Source organism: Haliotis asinina, chromosome 13, assembly GCF_037392515.1.
Source record: "Haliotis asinina isolate JCU_RB_2024 chromosome 13, JCU_Hal_asi_v2, whole genome shotgun sequence".
Lineage (NCBI taxonomy): Eukaryota > Metazoa > Mollusca > Gastropoda > Lepetellida > Haliotidae > Haliotis > Haliotis asinina.
In genome coordinates, this window is record NC_090292.1 from 3,242,046 (window position 1) to 3,265,873 (window position 23,828).

The following is a 23,828-nucleotide window of genomic DNA, read 5'->3' on the forward strand; positions in this document are numbered from 1 at the left end:
CTCAATGGAATTCTAGATTTTGCTGTGTGTACGCGAAGCGAGTCAGATCACTTCCCTTTGTGTGTTAAATTCAACATTGGCACTGCATCAAGGCATGGCACGGATGTAGACACGAATGGAACCAGTATCCCCAGATTCGTGTTGAAGGAAGCTAACACAGCAACATTTAGGAACATTGTATCTTCATCCATAAACGACTCGCATATGGACTTATTGCTTCAGAATCAGGCGGATAATATAGATCAGATTGTCAGTGATGTCTTCCTGACTATGCAGAATGCAGCTGTAGCATGTGGTATGTTGAGCAGGCCATATCAGGAACGAGAGTACAACGAGTGTAAACATCTTAAGGACAAAAAGTTCAAGTTATTGAACAAATTCAGAATTACCGGTGATAAACAATTACTAACTGAATACATTAAGCTCAGAAATATGTACAGATGCATGTGTCGAAGTAATTATAAGAAACTGTTACGGTTAAGAACTTACCGTGACAACAATTTAAGATGTTTAAGAAATCCCCTTTGCAATCATGCAAAACAGAACAAAGACAAGTTGTTTACGTTCAAATTATGTTATTATTATACGACGAGAGCAAGGTATACAAAGTCACAAGTCAATATAACAATGCAGATTTCAGGTACAATTCAAGAGAGACAAAATCTAAATCAATGGGTCATAAAATACAATATAGCAAACTCACCACTTGGTGTGAGAGGGAACAGTTATGGCAAAATGTAAACACAGCGATCGGTGCGACAGCAGATGATGTAGATTCACGCGTTGATGGGATTCAATTATCAAGCGTGGCAGAGATGTAAATGAGTATGAGTCTGAGTGTCGCCCTCCGCACGGCAACCAGCCTTTATATATATTTACAAAGTCATTTCCCGTAAGTTCGGGCACAAACGAACATCGTCAACACTGTAGAATGGTCTCGAAACAGTATCCCAGAAGTGAACATCGAAAACTAGGAACAGATAAATTCCGGAAAACCAGAATGCTAAAAGTGTTGACCAGCAATTCAAACGAAATGTGACCCATCATATTTAATATTCAAGACACTAAATGTTATGACCCAATAATAATTATCACTACATTAATAACAAAAAATATACACAAATTACACACTCGTAACAAAAACAACAACACCAGTATCGACAAATAAATGAATTAACGGATGTGGATATCAACAACAGGGCGTTTTGCCAAAAGGTAAAGAAAATGTCAAGTAACAGAAAAGTAAAAAAAAAAAACATCTATAGGCCAGAACAAGTGGACCGAATATTTCAAAGAAATTTTGAATATAACAGGTAATTCGGTAGATCAACTTCATCTCGACAACGCAGAGGAAACTCTGCGTGACCACACAGTCTGTTATGTGAGGTATGTAAGGATGACCACATTATGCATCTGCTAAATAGGGACATACCTGAAAGGACGGTAAAGCACCAGGTCCAGATGGTATAAAGACAGAGATGGTAAAATGTTGTACTGATCATGACTTACTCACAGATGGTATAAAGACAGAGATGGTAAATGTTGTACTGACTTACTTACTCACAGATGGTATAAAGACAGAGATGGTAAATGTAGTACTGATCATGACTTACTTACAGATGGTATAAAGACAGAGATGGTAAATGTTGTACTGACTTACTTACTCACAGATGGTATAAAGACAGAGATGGTAAATGTTGTACTGACTTACTTACTCACAGATGGTATAAAGACTGAGATGGTTAAATGTTGTACTGACTTACTTACTCACAGATGGTATAAAGACAGAGATGGTAAATGTTGTACTGACTTACTTACTCACAGATGGTATAAAGACAGAGATGGTAAATGTTGTACTGACTTACTTACTCACAGATGGTATAAAGACTGAGATTGTTAAATGTTGTACTGACTTACTTACTCACAGATGGTATAAAGACAGAGATGGTAAATGTTGTACTGACTTACTTACTCACAGATGGTATAAAGACAGAGATGGTAAATGTTGTACTGACTTACTTACTCACAGATGGTATAAAGACAGAGATGGTAAATGTTGTACTGACTTACTTACTCACAGATGGTATAAAGACAGAGATGGTAAATGTTGTACTGACTTACTTACTCACAGATGGTATAAAGACAGAGATGGTAAATGTTGTACTGATCATGACTTACTCACAGATGGTATAAAGACAGAGATGGTAAATGTTGTACTGATCATGACTTACTCCGTATCTTACAATCAGCTTTAATGAGATATTAGCTGCCGGAAACTACCCCACTGAGTGGGCCAAGGGTATAATCGTACCTCTCCACAAGAAAGGTGACGTCAACGATGTTAATAGTTATAGAGGCATATCCCTCATGGATGTTTTGGGGGAATATTCTGCTCAATTCTAAATAAACGCTTACAATTGTTTGCGGATGTTTACGATAAGGCCCAAGAAGGATTCAGGAAGAATTACAGCACGAATGACAATATATTCACTCTTCAAAGTTTGATTCAGAAATATCTCTCTAAACGTGGCTTTTGTTCCATATTTGTGGACTTTAAAAAGGCCTTCGATTCCATTAATAGAAAGCTTCTTTGATACCCACTAATGAGAAACGATATCCATGGCCGAATATTAACTGTGTTAAGGGATATTTATGCTAAAACACAGTCAGCTCTGAGAATAGGTACTAACTCATTTTCTGACTATTTCCAATGTTTGAGTGGTGTGCGACAAGGGTGCGCTCTTAGCCCTTTCCTTTTCACAATATTCATTTCAGAATTACAAGTCATGACAGAAAATGCCGACCTTAGAGGTATATTCGTCGATCCTGAATTTATGGAGCTCTTTTTGTTACTTTTTCCAGATGTCTTATCTATCTTCGACGATTCGGTCTTCAAAGAAAATTAGACATTCTACACAACTAATGTGTGACATGGGGAGTAGAAATCAACAGGAATAAAACAGAAATCCTAGTACTAATCTTTCAAAACGGAGGATTCTTACGAAATTCTGAGAAATGGTATTTACAAGGATCACAGATAAAATGCTCAACATATAACTACATGTATCTCGGAATAACGTTTTCCACTCGCCTGTCTTGCACTAAATGTACTGAGACCCTTCTCAGTAAAGCTACTATACCCATAATGGCTATCAAACGGTCATCCAATAAATATCCAAATACGTCTGCAAGTGGTGTTTTCAAGCTCTTCGACAGTAAAAGAAAACCAATATTACTTTACGGTGCAGAAGTATGGGATTATCAGAAAAGAGAAGTTATTAACAAATTCCATTCTAATTTTTGTAAATTTGTCCTCGGAGTAGGTGAGCATGGTAACGCAGTATTAGCAGAATGTGGTAGATATTGTATTAGTATAGAGTATCAGGTTAAATGCATTCGGTACTGGTGTAAACTGTTATGCATGCCTACTGATAGGTATCACAAACAAGCCTATATTCTTATGAAGAAACTTGATAATTGTAATATAATTACCTGGGCATCTTATATTAGGACATTGTTAAACATGTATGGCTTTGGTTTTGTTCGGGAAAGCCAAGAAGTTGGTACTGGCAATGACTTTCTCGCTGTATTTAAACGAGGACTTATAGATTCTGCAAAGCAAAATATGTTCAGTAAAATAAATGAGTCAGTTCATTTATCTTACTATAAATCATTAAAGTCATTATTGGATGTTGAGTACTATATCTCCAATGTACATCTAAAGGAAGATGGACTTTATTTATGCCTATTACGTATTCAACAATTGCCAATCCTATGTAATGTACGATTTAAATACGTCAGTGGAATCAGCAAAATACACTCGAACCCCATTGTCTCGAACTCGGTTGAGACGAATTCTCGGATGTGTCGAACTGACATCTCGGTCCCTGCCGATTTCCTTATATTTATCATTATTTTTACCCTGATGTGTCGAACTAGATGTGTCGAATTCCCGGTTGTGTCGAACTCATTTTAGGGTCCCCAAAGGCTCTAACAAGTACAAATTTACCCTTTTGTCTCGAACTGTCAAAGCTGGTTGTTGCAACTGAAAACTTCAGTCGCGCAATCGGTAGTCTCTGATGTATGTCTTTAAACCATATTGTGAATACATCATACATCACCTTGTATTTGTTGTACATGGGCACCAATGGCCTTTATACTGAAATAACATCTATCTGACATACGCTGTTTCAGGATTTTAATGGATGATCCTCGTGCAAATCATCTGCATGTTTTGTAGTTGTTTCCCCTAGTTTGTGGAAAATAATTAAAAAATCGATCTTCGATGTAAACACACACACACAGACACACACACAGACACACACACAGACACACACAGACACACACACATACACACACACACACATATATATATATATACAAGTATGTGCATGTGTGTAAACACGTGTAAGACATAGTGAGCCCATTACATGAATCTAAAATATATTGCAAAATAAATAACACTGTAAGGAAGTGTGGCGATCAGCTTCATTGGCATCACGTTCAACTGTCAAATGACGTCACAAACGACAGAATATACAAACAATGGCTGCTAGCCAAAGATGATATGTGTACATGAACACATATGGATAATATCTATTGTATATTTCTTCATATGAAACAGGAATCCACAAACAATTCTTGACATACATTTAAATCACAACCATGGGCCATTGTGTAAACTTACAGATACATTATATACAAACAATAGCAGTCGCAGACATCACTGGATTCTGTTGATTCCGGAGGTGCAGAATGGCCCGTGAGGGATTCACTAATGATTTGACAGAGTTACTTCGATATTATGGAAACTATACAACGAGATTGTCTAACGTCAATGAAAGATTCGGATGCTGGGGTCTTTATAAGGGAATGACTCTTGGGCTACCATTTGTCAAAGGATCCTGCCTTAAATTGAGGTCCCATTGAACGGGATATGTTGATTGATGAACGTTGACAAGTGAGTGAATAAAAGCAAAACAACCAGTAAATAGCTCTTGGCTAGGGGCGGAAGCCTAGTGGCTAAGGTGTTCGCTCGTCACGCTGACAATTCGGGTTCGATTTCCCACATGGTACATTGTGTGAGCCCATATCTGGTGTCCCTCGCCGTGATATTGCTGGAATATTGCTAAAAGCAAACCGAACCCACGCACTCATTCACTACTCTGGACTGATCACTAAAAACCAGTGTGGAAACGAAGTGCTGGTAGTCTGTGCTATCCTTAAAGCTGGTGTTATAACCAGGTCCAAGATAAACCCACAAGATTAAGGCGTCGACATGTTTTCCATATTCTTCATAATCAGACAAAAGCTGCATACGATCGTACTCTCTTATGAACCACCTACATATCCAAGTCAGTGGTATTTCATATTTCTTTGTTGTTGCTCTCAGCAATATTTCAGTTATATGTAGTCGGTGTGTATGTAATCGAATGTGAACCAGTCAGCCCAATGACCAGCAAAATGTCATCCATGTCGATTATTGTTGACATGAACTTTAAGATCAGCCGATGATAAACTCCTGCAGGTTCCTAAAACCAAAACAAAGACGAACGAAGTGGTTTTATGCTTTGCAGCTTCAAAACTGTGGAATGCACACTATAGAAAATCAGAGCTCATCGAACAAAAGACTCTTTTCTTACTTATCTGAAGACTCATAATGTTTTTTTCCTCTTACTTCAACAAGCACAGTTGCGCATTCATGGATAACTCGTGCGTTCCTCCACGATTGATGAATCCCTTAAGTCGCCTCTCATGTGCACAGACAGTGTTAAGGTAGAACACAGTTTTCCTAGCGATGCCAACAGAATCATGTATGTGTTGACAGCACATATGCAATATTTCGTGATATTTGGAGTTTTGATGATAAACGAAAAGCATATGCTGTGATAAATATGCTGCACTTCAAACGATATACATGTATACATTATTCATCTGCTTATGGATATATTAGCTGTTCTGGATAAGACGCTGAGGAAAGCAGTAGGGATTCCCACATGTAAGTGTTTCCATTCTAACTCATTTGTTTCGTTTTGCATATGAATCGTAATTCTCTTGGGGCTATCAAAACAAGAGAAGAAAATTGTCCATGTAGAGAGCTTAAAGCGTTAGGATTATCGATGACCTAATAACGGTTAATAAGTGGTCAGTTTGCATGCAACCTATGTTATATGTGGGATAATACTTTCACTGTAAAGTATGCGTTCAAGTATTATGGCTGGATTGAGACTCCAGCCCGCACTCATTTCAGGTGGCCTCCGCCGTTATATTGCTTCAATACTGTTCCACGCGGCGTAGAACCCCACTCACTCACTTACTCACACGCTCCTAAAGAATATCAAAACATTCAGATTGCGGTAATGCTTATTGAGTGAGTCACAATATAGTAGCCCCACGGTCTGTGTCCATCATTCTGAAATAGAACAGAAATATGAAATAATCATCAAGAGGATAGTGGGAAAGCCTTGTATTATATAGAACATATTCGTTCCTTTCGTAGATGAGACCGTTGGAATGACGCTAGAGGCTTGTATAACTGTACCTGGAAGTTATGTTTCTATTATTGGCAGTCAGGTTTATCAGCGACGACAAATCGACTTTTCTGTCCAGGACAACGCTGCAGTAAATTATTATACGTGATAACAGGTAGTCGCTTTAACGCAACAACCTGCAGTTTTCACACAATAATCCCATAAAAATACGCACAAAATATTTGGCACAAGAAAAAAAAATACAAAATTTACAAACATTTACAAAATGTAAATATCATATTTGCAAGCATTTACAAAGATTGTAAAGGTGATGTTTGGTTTAGGAAGGATTTTGCCACTACTTCTTTCAATTTTGCCATTTCTCATAAATCCCCATGACTCTCTCAAAACCAAATCTAAACATTTCGGCTAACTCATAGACGAAAATAAATCGAAGCTTAGAAATTTCCATTCTTCAAATTAGAACTAAGGCCAAGATGGAGCTTTGAAACAGGGGCTATAACTGGATAACACATTGTTCTACAATTTACAAGTGAAGTTACACGACATAATCCTTATGCCAAAACAACGGGTGTCTACATGTACGTTACGGTGTGTCTCGACTAGTACACTAGCAGATACACCTACTAAGAAAGATGAACCACTCAGTGGGGACAGGACAGGTGATACACCTTATGAATCATTCACCGATTTAGACATTAGTGGGTCTAAATCTTCATTAAGTTGTTAAGAAATTATCGATGATACAGTGAATGTAACTGCAGATAAAAGGCTTCATAAAAAAACAGCGTGATTGTGAACCGATGACATGTGCCAACCAAATCAGTGAGCCTGACCACCAGATCCCGTTAGTCGCCTCTTACGACAAGTTGAGTCGCCGTATACAGCAAGCATGGGTTGCTGAAGACCTATTCTTCCCTGGGCTTTCACGGGTCGGAACGTACACTAAAGATTGCGGTTAGACTTGTTTGTTATGATAAATGATAATGCTGGAATAAAAATTCAATACGCTGATTCCAGATTTGAGCTACATAACTCTCATTTAATTTTTTCACGCACTCGTACAAAACCTACCACGAACACTGTAGAAGTTATATATAGTACCTCAATGTCTCTCTTAAATTGTGTTTTAACGTACATAAGACCGAAACTTTCAAACAATCTCACTAACAAATGAGAAAATTATATTCTGAAACCCAGATTTCACTCGCATCTGAGGTTACACGGTGGTGATAAGGCTGCGAAGCCTCCATAGTTGCTGTACATGCTTTAAACCAGCAGCCCTCGGGCTCCTCCTGATGGCAAGTCCGCCTCCACTCTCCATTGTAGTCCTTCGGTGAGACAGCATTTTGCTAGGACATGTGATCATTGTATCCAAATTTTCATATGCATTTATAGAAGCGTGTATGTCGCTAAATTTCGACATGTGTAACCTTTCAAATAATGCTACCACTACTACTACTACTAATCCCCCAAAATTGACTGATCCCCAAACTTCCGAACAATCACCTGTTTAAATACACAATACAATTTATTCACAGTGTGTTTGAAAAACCTCGTGTCATCTTACTGCTCTTTCAGTGACATAATTTACAGAGAGCAGCAGGGGGCAAGAAAGGGATATTGGGGGTGAAAGGATCAACGTCTTCTACAGAAAATGATTTTGGAAGAGGTTAAAACATACCACCGCAACCTCTCCATGCTGGATTAACTACAGAAAGGCATCTCTCACGAATGGATTCTGAAGTCTCTTCAGTGTATTGACCACCATGAGCGACTGCTTGATTTACTCAAGTCGTTAATGAGTTGCTGGTCGACTCAACTTGAGATGTACTCGCAAGGGCAGGTGCAGACTTTGGAATCTATTCTAATCGGAAGGGGAATTTTCCAGGGCGACTCCCTCAGTCCTTTGCTGTTATCTCTGTCTTTAAATCCTTTGATTTCTGCACATAGCCCCACCACCTCTTACTCATCTCCTCTAAATGGATAAAATCCATCTCCTTTTCCTTGTCGAGTCCTCTAACGATATTGACATGTCATTTGAACTCGACAAATGTAATACTCCTCATTTAAAACAAGGTAACTAATGAAGGATCGGTCAGGTTATTGAGCATCTCGTGGAATGAAAGTTTGAGACAATCTCCAGAATACCCAGATTCAAGATAAACTTCGGTCCGAGTATAAATCTCATGTAAGGGAAATCTGGAGTTCAGAGCGAAATGCTCGAAGCCGCCAATACTTTTGCTCTTCGAGTCTTTTCCCATTCCTTTGGAGTAGTTGATTGGGCAAAACAAGATATCGAAAGTATTGCCTGTCTCGCCAGACAGGTCATGTTTGATAACAGAGCACACCGCCCTCGTTCCTCTCAATCGTTTACATATGCCAATCAGTTCTGGAGGTTGGGATTTGATTAATGTGGAGGCTCTTTATGATAGAATTGTATTGTGCACATTTGTACATATTTATTTATTGGATGATCCTCTGATGATGCATGGCAAGACTCACGACGAAAGGAAGGAATTCCACAGCTATGGTAAGCGTGCCAAGGTTGTTAGACACAATCTGAAATTCGATGTTGATTTTGTTGACAGCGATGTGCTGCTGGACCAAGTGTGACCAGAGTCGGTCTTTTGTGGAGAAGCTGTCTGAGAAGCCATTAAATTGTGTGTAAATGCAGTGTGTGGAACAGAACAACAATCCAACCAACACCTTCGCCTGAATAGGCCAATATACAGCCTGAGATGAATTCAGCTCAACAAACCTCATCTGGTCCTGTTTGATATTGAATTTTCTATCCCTTTTGACAGCAACGTTATTGGCAAGAGTCTGGAAAAGCATGATAGATATGCGGACCTCGCCTTTAGAAATGTTCTCGGTGCCCTTGGTTTGGTACCTCCTCAACTCTTGGCGCAGATCAGGAGAGTGCCCGGGATGTCCACCGGGAGCACAGGCCTTCTGACAATCTGTGTAATGCAGAAGGCTGCAGTGTTGGGTAGCCTCATATTCTCCGGAAGGTTCTTGATGGGTTCGACTAAGCAGTGTTTCCTGGGAGAAGTCCCATTCGCTGTCTGGGCTGCGTGTTGAGGGGGCATTGTCCCTGAACTGATGATGAGAATTACCGATCTGACCGTGCCGGGATCACAATAACCCGCTCTGTTGGGTTTCTATCTTAATACAAATTACATACTTGCATTTGTGAAGCACCTTGTCCATGCAAAATGAGCAAACAGGTTATTATTACATTGTTAAGAGAGGGTATTTTCTGTATATTTGTGACCCAATACTTTAGGTTTGACTCAGTTGTATTGTACTAGAAACCTCTATTGTGAGCCTTTGTATCCTGCCGTTTGGTCAATATAATTTTGGATATTTTAGACTTGTCTGTGTTGTATTTTGCTGGTTCTGGGAGTAGATGTCTTATACTTTTGTCACGGCATATTATTAACCAACACCGAATTGGGGGATCGCCGGGGATAGAATTCATTTGACATTTGAGACCTATTGTGAAATCTATTTCAAATGTTTGCATATTTGCAACAAGTTAATTGTGGAAGCAGCAAAATGGGGCTGGTATTGTCCCCTGACCCTTGGACAGTCAACCTGCAGTGAGCGTAATTTCAGATTAAAAGAATAAGGAAATAGAAAACTGGAAAAACTGATAAGGATGGAATGAAAAAGTTGAAAAGGGATGAAATGGAGAAAGAAACTTGAAATAAATGGAAAGAGACAGAGATGGAAAGCAAACATAATTGAGGAAATTGGAAACTGACAGAGTAACTGAAATGAGAAGCTTGAAAACCCATACCCGCCATCAAAGTCCTCCTCTTTTCATGGTGTAATGCATGCAGGACTGGAGCCCCAATTTAATGAGAATGAAGTAGACAAATATTTTCTACATTTTGAAAAGGTTGCTGAAAATATCAAAAGTGGCCTAGGGAGTCATGGACTATGCTATTGCAAACTGTTCTGAAGGGTAAAGCTCAGGATGCTTATTCAGCCTTGTCAATACAGCAAAGCTCAGACTTGGATCTTGTCAGGAGTACACTTTTGAAAGCTTATGAGTTAGTGCCTGAGGCTTATAATCAGAAGTTCAGAACCGCTCAGAAGAGAGACAATGAGACTTTTGTAGAGTTTGCTAGTGTTACAAGTGTGTATTTCCTGTATATTTATGTTATTAATTCAGTATTGATTACTGCTGAGTCACAATGTTTAGTGTTTTCAATAGTAAATATTATGGATCACATTTCGTTCTAATATCTGGTCAACACTCTTAGCATTCTGGCATTCCGGAATTTATCTGTTCCTAGTTTTCGATGTTCAGTTCTGGGGTACTGTTTCGAGACCATTCTACAGTGTTGACGACGTTCGTTTGTGCCCGAACTTTCGGGAAATGACTTTGTAAATAAATATAAGGGCTGGTTGCGGTGCAGAGGGTGACACTGACATTCATTCATATTTCCTGGATTTACATCTCTGCCACACTTGAAATCCCGTCAACACGTGAATTTACATTATCAGCTGTCGCACCGATCGCTGTGTTTACATTTTACCATAGTTGATTCTCTCTCACACCAAGACTTTGGTGAGTTTGATACATTCTATTTTTGTGACCCACTGACTTGGATTTTGTCTCTCTTGAATTGTACCTGAAATCTGCATTGTTATATTGACTTGTCACTCTGTATATCGTGCTCTCGTTGTATAACAATATAGAATTTGAACGTAAACAACTTGTCTTTGTTCTGTTTTACTGGTTTACAAGGGGATTTCTTAAATTGTTGTCACGGTAAATTCTTAACCGTAACACTAGAGGAAAGGAAATATTGCTTGATAGGTGGTGTGGGTCTAAGGAAGTCACAAATTTTGATGGTTTGAGACAGTTAGTTTTGATGGACGATTTCAAGCAAACTGTTCATTCTGACCTTAAGACAAAAGGTTGATGACTTGCATAAAGCAGCGATATTGGCAGATGGTTATTGTTTCATTCACAACATTTGTGCTGATGCACTTTCCAGATTGTAAATGTATTATGACGTGGTGATGATGATGTGCATGTATGCATTTGCATTATGTCATAGTAATTCAGAAAGATGTATCTCATGTTATTCTCATCATTACACGTGATGTTATTTTGTTAGTTATCTTGCTGTGATTGTAACAGAAGGTTTCTGTACAACTTCCTTAAGGGGGAGAGAAATACGAGAGTGTACTGTCTGTATTTTTTATTATGACAGGAGTTCTGCCTTAGATCAGCTTCAAGAAAGCTCGCTGTGAAAAAATGGAATATAACTGTTTCTCACTTTCAAACCAACACTTTGGTGAACTGATGTTATATTTCTGACCCAGTTCTTTAGATTTGACTCGCTGCACTGCATTATACTAGAAACCTCTATTGTGAAACTTTGTATTCTGCTCTTTTGTCAATACAAACTATTGGGCATTTTAGACATTGTTATATATATATATATATATATTGCTGGTTCATAGGGGTTTTCTTATACCCTTTGTCAAGGCAAATTATTGACCATAACAACATACATATGTACAGAGAGGGAAATCTAGATAGTTGTAATGCCTTTGAATAGAGTAAAGTCAGCTGCTGATTTTATAGCCAGAGGGAGAGAGTTCCGAAGTAGAGGAGCAGGACAAGCAAAGGATTTCCTTCCACTATTTGCAATAGTAGGTTTGAAGAGAAGAACATGATATATCTATGGATCTCACGCCATATAAGTATTACCTGCATGTTTACATTTCAGGGTCAGCGGTCATCCTGGCACCAACGTCTTCGTCAACGATTCTTCCTCCACGGCCACCATTAAGTTCTCTCTTTGCCTTTGTGGTTTTAGCCATTTCATCAGCGACCATGCTGGTACCAACGTCTTTGTCAACGATTCTTCCTCCATGGCCACGACCATGGCCACCACCAAAGCCACGACCAAAGCCACGACCAAAACCACCACCAAAACCACCAACAGATCCGCTCTTTACCTTTGTGGCTTTAGACATTTCATCAGCGAGAATCCTTGCACCAACGTCTTTGTCAACGATTCTTCGTGCATGGCCACGAGCATGGCCACGACCAAAGCCACGACCAAAACCACCATGAAAGCCACCAATAGGTCCTCTCTTAACCTTTGTGGTTTTAGACATTTCATCAGCGAGAATCCTGGCACCAACATCTTTGTCAACGATTCCTCCTCCGTGGCCACGACCAAAGCCACCACCAAAACCACCAAAAACTCCCTTCTTTATCTTTGTGGTTTTAGACATTTCATCAGCGACTATCCTGGCACCAACGTCTTTGTCAACGATTCTTCTTCCAAAGCCACCACCAAAGCCACCAATAGATCCTCTCTTAACCTTTGTGGCTTTAGACATTTCATCAGCAACCATCCTGGCACCAACGTCTTTGTCAACGATTCTTCCTCCCAAACCACCATTAACTTCTCTCTTTCCCTTTGTGGTTTTAGACATTTCATCGGCAACCATCCTGGCACCAACGTCTCTGTCAACGATTCTTCCTCCCAAACCACCATTAACTTCTCTCTTTACCTTTGTGGTTTTAGACATTTCATCAGCGACCATCCCTCCTCCATGGCCACCACTAAAGTGACTAAGAAATCCTCTCTTAACTTCTGACATTTGATCAGCGAATATCCTGGCACCGATAACTCCTCCACGTGTTAGTTCTTTGCCCCCTTCGGTACAATGAACAGTGACGACCAATATAAGTGTTGCGTACAACATTTTGCTGAAATATATAATATATGTTATATAATCTAACAATGCTTATCTTAGCGTTTGCTAAATGCAGGTGTCATTGTGAAATTTCTCAGAAATCATGAATAATGTGTTGATTAATCTCGGACCGACAGGAATGATACATAAGACATTACATCCCGACATTGATGATACACAAGATATAACAGAGATGGCCTTACACATTGTACCCATGGGGGAAATCGCGCCAGGTCTTTGGTGTGGCGAGCGAACGTTTAAGCCACGTTTTAAACAACGAAACCTCCTCCAAAGCCACCACGAAAGCCACCAATAGATCCTCTCTTAACCTTTGAGGTTTTAGACATCAGCGACCATCCTGACACCAACGTTTTTGTCAACGATCTCTCCATGGCCACAATTAAAGTCACCAAGAGATCCTCTCTTAGCTTCCGACGTTTGATCAGCGAATATCCTGGCACCAACAGCTCCTCCACGTGTTAGTTCTTTGCCCCCTTCGGTACAATTAACAGTGGCGACCAATATAAGTATCGCGTACAACATTTTGCTAAGATATACTACTACTACCACCGTGTAAATTAGGAGAGGATACGTTGAAGGGGAAAATGTTTGTTGACAGACATCTTCTTTTTTAGCAGTGAATGCGACGTTTTGGTGTTGGCATCTACACGGAAACGTTACATTCATTGCAATAAAGAAGTTGTCTAGCAACAAAGAGTTTACCTCATCAACGTCGAAGACAGAAATGAAAATATACGCTGAACCTCCTAGAAACATACATGACAGGGTCATCTGCAGCTTTTCCTCTTCTGAACGATGGCGAGTTTCCCAAGGTATATATACACCTTGGAACATGAATGTTTATAGAATGATTGCGTATGTGTCATATGTAATACCTACATGTAGTATACCTCTCCTCTCATTGTTTACGTCAGCACTTTGATCTCAGATTTTCAGTCAGTGTTCTTTGATTTCTTTTGATGTTTTCTAGCTTCGTCACTATTTACGATGATAGATCAGTCATGCTTTATCTTAAAATATACTTTATTGACAAAACAGCGAGTGTTGAATACCATATGTTACCGCTTGTGAAGTGCTTTGATGTCGGGATCATATTTCATAATCGTTATTGTCGGTATGGCATGTTATGCATTCATAAAACTATGGCAACATTGTGATAAAACTGCAAACATTGACATGCATCCGACATGCATCTGACATACATTTTCCAAATAGTTATTGTATGGCTCTACTCTTACAAAGGTACTGAAGCTGAAAACATATTCATGTATTATCTGAGTTTTTTTTTTATATTGAAGACAATAGCACCATGTGAAATGTGCTGGCTGACGCTTTACGTAAGAATATAGTGATTCTATATTGAATGTTGTAATGAAGCAAATAAGCCACAATCTCCGACTCTGTGACTCTTCCACAAGCATGTGTGTATGGATTACCACTGATGGTTCAGTTGTTTGGGTTTTACCCTGTTTCGAGGAATGTTCCAGCAATATTGTGGCAGGGGACACCATAAATGTTTCACAGATTGTAGTCATGTGGGGAATCAAACCCGGATTGTCGGCGTGATGATCGAACGTTCTAACCACTAGGCCACCCGACCGCCGAAATGAACAGAGGAAGGAACAGGTGAAGCAATTCAGACATTAACATGACTTGTTTAATATAGTCATGGAAAAAAATAAAGGAACGCATGTTTCTTAGGGCAATTCAAAATTTCTGTTTACTAATTTTCAGCGCCGTGTATTATCGTTTTCGTGAAGAGCAGTTCACTGAAACTCACCATAATGCTTTCCATGCACGTGCACTACATGCTCCTAAAGTTACACGCACTTAGATTTACACGTGACATGTATGTGGACTGTCAAACACAACGGTTAAAAACATTGTTAACATGATGAGACAGTACTTAACGTTGGCGCAGAAATGGGAGGCAATTGGAATAGTTAATGGTGGAAGCTCATTACGACAGGTTGCAACAACTTTTCACAAGTCCTTTAGCGTGATATCCAGACTTTGGAATCCCCATAGAGCGACTAGCGATGTCAAAATGAGGCGTGGTCGAGGACGGGAAAAAACATCCCACGGGATCAAACGTCAGAATTTGTTCACGTACAGTGCGTAATCGTCTTAAATCGGCTGGTCTGAAAAGCCGCCTTCCATTGGTTGGAATCAACATGACTGAGCAACACAAGCGTTTGAGACTGCAGTGGGCACGGAGGAAGAACGGCACGTCAATAGAGAAACACCATGTTTAGTGATGAGGGCAGGTACACACTAGACCATAATGACGGTCGAATTCGAGTTGGAGACTCGTTCGGGAACGTCACAGTGCCTGCATCATTAAACAGCATGATCGTTATAGAGGGGGCTCTGTTATGGTGTGGGGAGGGTTTACCTTTAACCACAAAACAGATCTTGTGCGTGTTGATGGCAGGATAACAGGTGTACGATATCGTGACGAGATCTTGAATCCGATTGTGATTCCCTTTGCGGTTTTGACAATTCTCGCCCTCACCTCGCTCATGTTTGTCGGGACAGACTGAGACCTGCAGGTGTCCGGCTGTTGCAATGGCCGGCTAAAAGTCCTGACCGTAACACCCGTCGAACATCTTTGGGGTGTTTGTTGGCCGCAATGTTCGGGAGAGACCTGTTCAAACCAACAATTTGGATAAACTTTTCTTGGCTCTCCAGGGAGAATGGTGTAGAATTCCGATTGGTACCATCTGTACACTCATTCGTAAGGCATGCCACGACGATGCCAAGGAGTTCTCCAGAGACATGGCGGACACACCCGATATTGATTTTCATCACTTGACATAAGCCATTTCATCTGTATGAAGTTTTCTCTTACTGTTTTAAAGATTAAAAGTGAGAGTAACTTTTCATGCGTTCCCTTAATGTTTTCACTGAGTATATATGATTGTCATAAATCCTTTGTCTTTTCTACGAGAAATCATTCTGATCTGCACAACTATTGGTTAAATAAAATAACACCTTGTCTTATCCAAACGGAAATGTCTAGAACCTTTTATTGCAGATGTGGAGATTGCCATGTAGCTTTGAGAGTGAAGAAACTGAGATTAAAATGAATACTTACTACATGGGTATTTATGAGATACACCCATCCTGATTTAAATTCTAGTTTGAAACTTGCACATTGATCTTAGGCAAATAACAGCATTTTACTTTCTAAATTAATTTAGTATTATATGAAAATAAATTACATTGTTCTCGTCACTGTAACACATTACCGCTTAACTCACGCACGCCCTTTGGTAAATTAACCAAAATACCAACAACAAAAGATAGTTTTGTTTCCTCTATGACCTCATCAGACTAAATTGATACTTTACCCAATACCATTGAGGGACTGTATTTATGTTTGACATGATGACCTCGTGATAACACAAATAATTGTACATAATATTTACATGTTGGCTGGCAACGCTATCAATTTATGCATAACATTCAAATTATAAAGGTCAAGCACGAATCTCTTGTCACAGATTCATTGTTTACGTGTAAGACAGGTCAATCGCATGTCAGTGTTAATTAGTATGCAAGCTGATAGATTAACAGATAAATACATATGTATGTGTAGGTTCATAGGTTCACCGTGGATCCTTTGTGCATGTCGATATTGGCTTTATGGCAATGATGTAAACCCTTCTTCAATAGCATTTTATCATTTTATCATGCACATGGTTGCAGTTTAAGGTCGAAACTTGTTGATAGGACATCGTACATATTTCATGATTCTGACTCCTCACAAAGACTGTTCTCCTCTTAGAATAGCCAGGTGTTCTGTTCAATAAATCTATATAACGTAGCAAAGGAATGTTCTTCAACCGTGGCCAACATTACAGACAACTGCACCTTTACAAACCAGGAGAAGAACATCCCCAGGGACAAAGGCATCTGCACGCTACACACAATGCAATTCTCTCCTCGTCATGTCAACAACTGAGTCAAATGGTATTATAATGACATAACCAAACAAAAGCTGCATACGATTGCACTTTCTAAGGAACTACCTGCATATTCAAGTCAGTGGTATTTCATATTTCTTTGGTGTTGTTCTCAGCAATATTTCAGTTATATGGAGTCGGTGTGTATATAATCGAGTGTGAACCGGTCAGGCCAGTGATCAGCAAAATGTCATTGATTTCAATTATTGATGACAAGTGCTTTAAGATCATAACTCTCCTGGATATATTGACTGTTCTGAGGAAAGCAGTAGGGATTCCAACATGGAAAAGTGCTTCCATTCTAATTCATTTGTTTCGTTTTGCATATGAATCGTAATTCTCTTGGGGCTGACAAAACAAGAGAAGAAAAATATCCATGTCCATGTAGAGAGCTTAAAGCGTTAGGATTATCGATGACCTGATATTGTCTAAAAACGGTTAACAAGTGGACAGTTTGCATGCAATCCATTTTATACGAGGGATTATACTTTCACTGTAAAGTATGCGTTCAAGTATTATGGCCGGATTGAGACCTTTTCGAGATCCGAACCCGCACTCATTTCTGGTGTCCTCCGCCGTTATATTGCTGGAACACTGCTAAACGCGGCGTAGAGCCCCACTCACTCACTCACTCACTCACTCACTCACTCACTCACTCACTCACTCACTCACTCACTCACTCACTCACTCACTCACTCACTCACTCACTCACTCACTCACTCACTCACTCACTCACTCACTCCTAAAGTATATCAAAACATTCAGATTGCGACAATGCTTTATTGAGTGGGCCACAATATAGTAACCCCACCGTCTGTAACCCCACGGTCTGTAACCCCACGTTGTGTCCATCATTCTGAAATAGAACAGAAATACGAAATAATCATCAAAAGGAAAGTGGGTATTAAAAAGTCTTGCATTATATATTGGATGCTTTCGTAGATGATACCGTCGGAATGACCCTAGAGGCGTGTATAACTGTACTTGGAACTTATGGTTCTATTTTGGGTAAACAATCAAGTTAATCAGTGATAAATCGACTGTTGTTTCCAGGACGACGCTGCAGTAAATTATTATACATGATAACAGGTAGTCGCTTTAACACAGTAACGCTTTTTTACACAAAAATTTCATAAAAATACGCACAAAATATTTTGAGTGAGTGTTTTTCACGCACAGATTCTGATTTACCCGTAAAAATCAATCACATTAGTGGGTCTCAATCTTCATTAAGGTGTTAAGAAATTATCGATGATACAGTGAATGTAACTACAGATAAAAGGCTTAATAAAAATATCTTTAATCTGCTTATTTTCGTGGACGGAAAATCAAATTCCTGTCCCAGCAGGAGACATAGGGTGAGTGAGTGAGTTTACTTTTACAGCGTGATTGTGAACCGATCACATGTGCCAACCAAATCAGTGAGCCTGACCACACGAACCCGTCAGTCGCCTCTTACGACAAGCTGGGTCGCTTATACAGCAAGCGTGGGTTGCTGAAGACCTATTGTACCCTGGGCCTTCACGGGTCGGAACGTACATTAAAGATTGCGGTTAGACTTGTTTGTTAGGATACATGATGGTGCTGGAATGAAAATTCCATACGCTGATTCCAGATTTGGGCTACATAACTCACATTTAATTATTTAATTTTTGCACACACTCATTCACGCCAACACTGTAGAAGTTATAAATAGTACCTCAATGTATCTGTTAAATTGTGTTTTAATGTACATAAGGCCGAAACTTTCAAACAACCTCACTAGTAAATGAGAAAATTATGTGCTGAAACCCAGATTTCACTGGCGTCTGAGGCTGCACGGTGGTGATAATGCTGCAAAGACTCCATAGTTGCTGTAGATGCTTTAAAGATCACATTCCGTGTTTTGAAATTTTAATGTATCAACCATGCGATGGTTCCGACTGCTCCACTAGTCTGCTGGCATACAGGAACACGCGGGGACGACCAGTCAGTATTTGTAGCCAACACAACGGTCGTCGGTGTCGTATAGACAACACCGACCTTCATCATATCAATGAACCCTCCCAACTGCACCATACCATCAGTTGATGACTGTTTGTGGGGAAGATACACCTTAAACCAGCAGCCCTCGGCCTCCTGATGGAACTGGTGGTGAGTCCGACTCGACTCTCCATTGTAGGTCTTCGGTAGACACGTGGGACAACATTTTGCCAGGACTTATGATCATTGTATCCTAATTCTCATATGCATTCATAGAAGCGTGTATGTCGCTAAATTTCGGCATACGTGACCTTTGAAATAATGCTACCACTACTACTGATAATAATCCAAAAAGGAGATTGACTGATCCCCCAAACTTCCGAACTATCACCTGTTTGAATACACTATACAAATTATTCACAGAGTGTTTGCCAAACTTCTTGTCATGCTACTGCTCTTCCAATGACATAATTTACAGAGAGCAGCAGGGGGCAAGAAAGGGATGTTGGGGGTGCAAGGATTAACTTCTTGTACAGAAAATGATTTTGGAAGAGGCTAAAACATACCATTGCAACCTCTCCATGCTGGATTAACAACAGAAAGGCATATGACTGTCTCTCACGCATAGATTCTGAAGTCTGTTCAGTGTATTGACCACCCTGAGCGACTGCTTGATTTACCCAAGTCGTTAATGAGTTGCTGGGCGACTCAACTTCGTGCACATTTGAAGGTGCAGACTTTGGAATCTATTCCAGTCAAGTCAAGTTAAAGTCAAAAGTCAAAGTTATTGTATGAAAGGCCTGGGGCCCATATACATGAGACCTACACTATGCAGGAATATCTGGATACCTACCTACCTACCTACCTACCTACCTACCTACCCACCCACCTAACCACCCACCCACCCAGCCACCTACCTACCCACCTACCTACCTACCTACCTACCTACCTACCTACCTACCTACATACATACATACATACATACATAAATACATACATACATACATACATACATACATACATACATACATACATACATACATACATACATACATACATACATACATACATACATACATACATACATACATACATACATACATGCACACACACCTACCTACCTACCTATCTAAATACCTACCTACCTAAATACCTACCTACATACATACACACACACATTTATATATATATACATTTACACATACATACACACATATACACGTACAGACACACATATATACATATCTATACATATATATATATATTTAAGGATATACAATTCGTTTTATAAGAAGATCTCTTTTTGCTAATGCATGCTTTATACACAAAGACAACTGAAGAAGAACATTTTCGTTATTACTTTGTAACAGCGATATATAAGCATATTCGGGTTGTTTTGCAAGAAAAGGGGAAGTCAGAAGGGGAATATTTCAGGAGGACTCCTACAGTCCTTTGCTCTTTTCTCTGTCTTTAAATCCTTTGAGTTTTCTGCACTACCTCTTACTCATCTCCTCTAAATAGATCCAACTCCTTGTCAAAGGAGATACCAACCTGAAAGAACAGGTTCTCCTTGTCGAGTCCTTCTCTAATGATATTGGCATGACATTTGGACTCGACAAATGTAATACTCCATTTGAAACGTGGCAAGGTAACTAATCGGTCAGGTTACAAGAGGGAGCAGTTATTGAGCATCTTGTGGAAGATCAGGATTACACCTGTCTTGCAATGAAAGTTCAAGACAATCTCCAGAATGCCTAAAATCAAGATAAACTTCGACCCGAGTATAAATCTCGTTTAAAGAAAATCTGGAGTTCAGAACTAAATGCTCGAAACAAGGTCAAAACCACCAATACCTTTGCTGTACCAGCCCTTTCCTATTCCTCTGGAGTAGTTGTCTGGACAAAACAAGATATCCAAAGTCTTGACTGACCAGACGGATCATGTCTGATAACAGAGCACACCACCGTCGTTCCTCTCTCAATCGTTTATATAAGCCAACCGATTCTGGAGGTTGGGATTTGATTAATGTGGAGGTTCTTTATGATAGGAAAACATTTGCACATATTTATTTATCGGATGATCCTCTGGTGATGCATGTCAAGACTCACAATGAAAGTAAGGAATTGTGAAACCAAGGGCTTCCTTTTTGCTGTTCAGGACCAGTCACTTCCCACTCGCAATCGTCAGAATGTGTTTCTTAATCAAAATGTGAACATGACATGTCGATTATGCAATGAATTTACAGAGATTGTCCATCACCTTCCTGGGCACAAACAGCATATAAGACATGATACCATGGCTCGCTGCTTTTACTATCGTCTCCACCATGCCTATGGCTTTGACCCTGAGGTCCCTCAATGGTACGACCCCGGACATGTCCAGGGCGACATGGAAAATGATGTTTTTAAACTTCTATGGAACATGTCCATATACAGCCTAAGGCGAATTCCAGCCAACAAACCTCCTCTTATCCTGTTTGAAACAACCACTTATTTGTTTATATCATTGACTTTTCTATCCCTTTGTCAGCAACGTTTTTGACAAGAGTCAGGAAAAGCATGATAAATATACGGATCTTGCATTTAGAAATGTTCTCGGTGCCCTTGGTTTGGTACCTCCTCAACTCATGGTGCAGTTCAGGAGAGTGCTCGGGTTCTCAACCGGGAGCACAGGCCTTCTGACAATATGTTTAATGCAAAAGGCTGCAGTGTTGGGTAGCCATCATATTCTCCGGAAGGTTCTTGATGGGTGCGACTAAGCAGTGTTTCCTGGGAGAAGTCCCATTCGCTGTCTGGGCTGCGTGTTGAGGGGGCATTGTCCCTGAACTGATGATGAGCCTTCCCGGTCTGACTGTGCAGGGATCACCCGAACCCTCTCTGCTGCATTTCTATCTAAATCTGTAAAACATAATAAAAAATATATATTTCCATTGGTAACGCGCCTTGATCATGCGAAAGTGCTTACAAGTTATTATTACATTGTTACAAGAGGGTATTTTCTGTATATTTGTGACCCAATACTTTAGGTCTGACTCAGTTGTATTGTACTAGAAACCTCTATTGTGAGCCCTTGTATCTTGCTCTTCGGTCAGTATATAATTTTGGATATTTTAGACTGGTCAGTGTTATATTTTGCTGGTTCTGGGGGTAGAGTTCTTACACCTTTTGTCACGGCATATTATTAACCATAACCGAATTGGGGGATCGTCGGGGAAATCATTTGACATTTGAGACCTGTTTTGAAATATATTTAAACGTTTTGCAATTTTGCAACACGTTAATTGTGGAAGCAAGAAAATGGGGTTTGAACTTGAGAAGTTTGATTGTCCCCTGACACTGGGACAGTCAACCTGAAATGAGGAAATTTCAGATTTTGAAAATTGTGGTGAATGTCTCTATTGATGAAGCGGCTTTCAAACATGGAAACGTTTCAGGAGGAAGGTTCAACTCAATTGGAATTACATAAACTTCAAATTCAGTTACAAATAAAAAAATAAAATCGAAAACTGGAAGAACTGATAAGGATGGAATGAAAAAGTTGAAAAGGGATGAAATGGAGAACGAAACTGAAAATAAATGGAAAGAGACACCAACGTCTTTGTCAACGATTCTTCCTCCCAAACCACCATTAACTTCTCTCTTTCCCTTTGTGGTTTTAGACATTTCATCAGCGACTAACCTGGCACCAACGTCTTTGTCAGCCATTCTTCCTCCCAAGCCACCATTAACTTCTCTCTTTACCTTTGTGGTTTTAGACATTTCATCAGCGACCATCCCTCCTCCATGACCACCACTAAAGTGACTAAGAAATCCTCTCTTAGCTTCCGACATGTGATCAGCGAATATCCTGGCACCGATAACTCCTCCACGTGTTAGTTCTTTGCCCCCTTCGGTACAAAGAACAGTGACGACCAATATAAGTGTTGCGTACAACATTTTGCTGAAATATATAATATATGTTTTATAATCTAACAATGCTTATCTTAGCGTTTGCTAGATGCAGGTGTCATTGTGAAATTTCTCAGAAATCATGAATAATGTGTTGATTAATCTCGGACCGACAGGAATGATACATAAGACATAACATTTCGATAGAGATGCTAAACAAGAGATTACATCCCGACATTGATGATACACAAGATATAACATTGACCAGAAAAGAAAATGTAATTTACAGTGAGTGAGTGAGTGAGTTTAGCCTAAGCCAGCAATAACAAAGAGGGTGAGAACAGAGCTGGGCTTTACATATTGTACCCATGGTCGAAATCGCACCAGGTCTTTGGTGTGGTGAGCGAACGTTTAAGCCACGTTTTAAACTACTACTATTGCTACTACTACCAGCGTATAAATTAGGAGAGGATACGTTGAAGGGGAAAATGTTTGTTGACAGACATCTTCTTTTTTAGCAGTGAATGCGACGTTTTGGTGTTGGCATCTACACAGAAACGTTACATTCACTGCAATAAAGAAGTCGTCCGGCAACAAAGAGTTTACCTCATCAACGTCGAAGACAGAAATAAAAATATACGCTGAACGTCCTAGAAACATACATGACAGGGTCATCTGCAGCTTTTCCTCTTCTGAACGATGGCGAGTTTCCCGAAGTATATATACACCTTGGAACATGAATGTTTATAGAATGATTGCGT

At 39.7% G+C, this 23,828-nt stretch overlaps 1 protein-coding gene across 1 annotated transcript; it reads right to left on the bottom strand.

The window, feature by feature from the left end:
* Positions 1 to 4,474: 4,474 nt before the first annotated feature.
* On the bottom strand, positions 4,475 to 13,236 carry LOC137260096 (uncharacterized). The gene is made up of 2 exons (XM_067797788.1): positions 12,229 to 13,236; positions 4,475 to 6,412 (listed from the first exon to the last, which is right to left on the bottom strand). The coding sequence occupies exon 1, from the start codon at positions 13,131 to 13,133 to the stop codon at positions 12,237 to 12,239; it is 897 nt and encodes a 298-aa protein (XP_067653889.1). The 5' UTR covers positions 13,134 to 13,236; the 3' UTR covers positions 4,475 to 6,412; positions 12,229 to 12,236.
* Between the last annotated feature and the right edge of the window lie 10,592 nt (positions 13,237 to 23,828).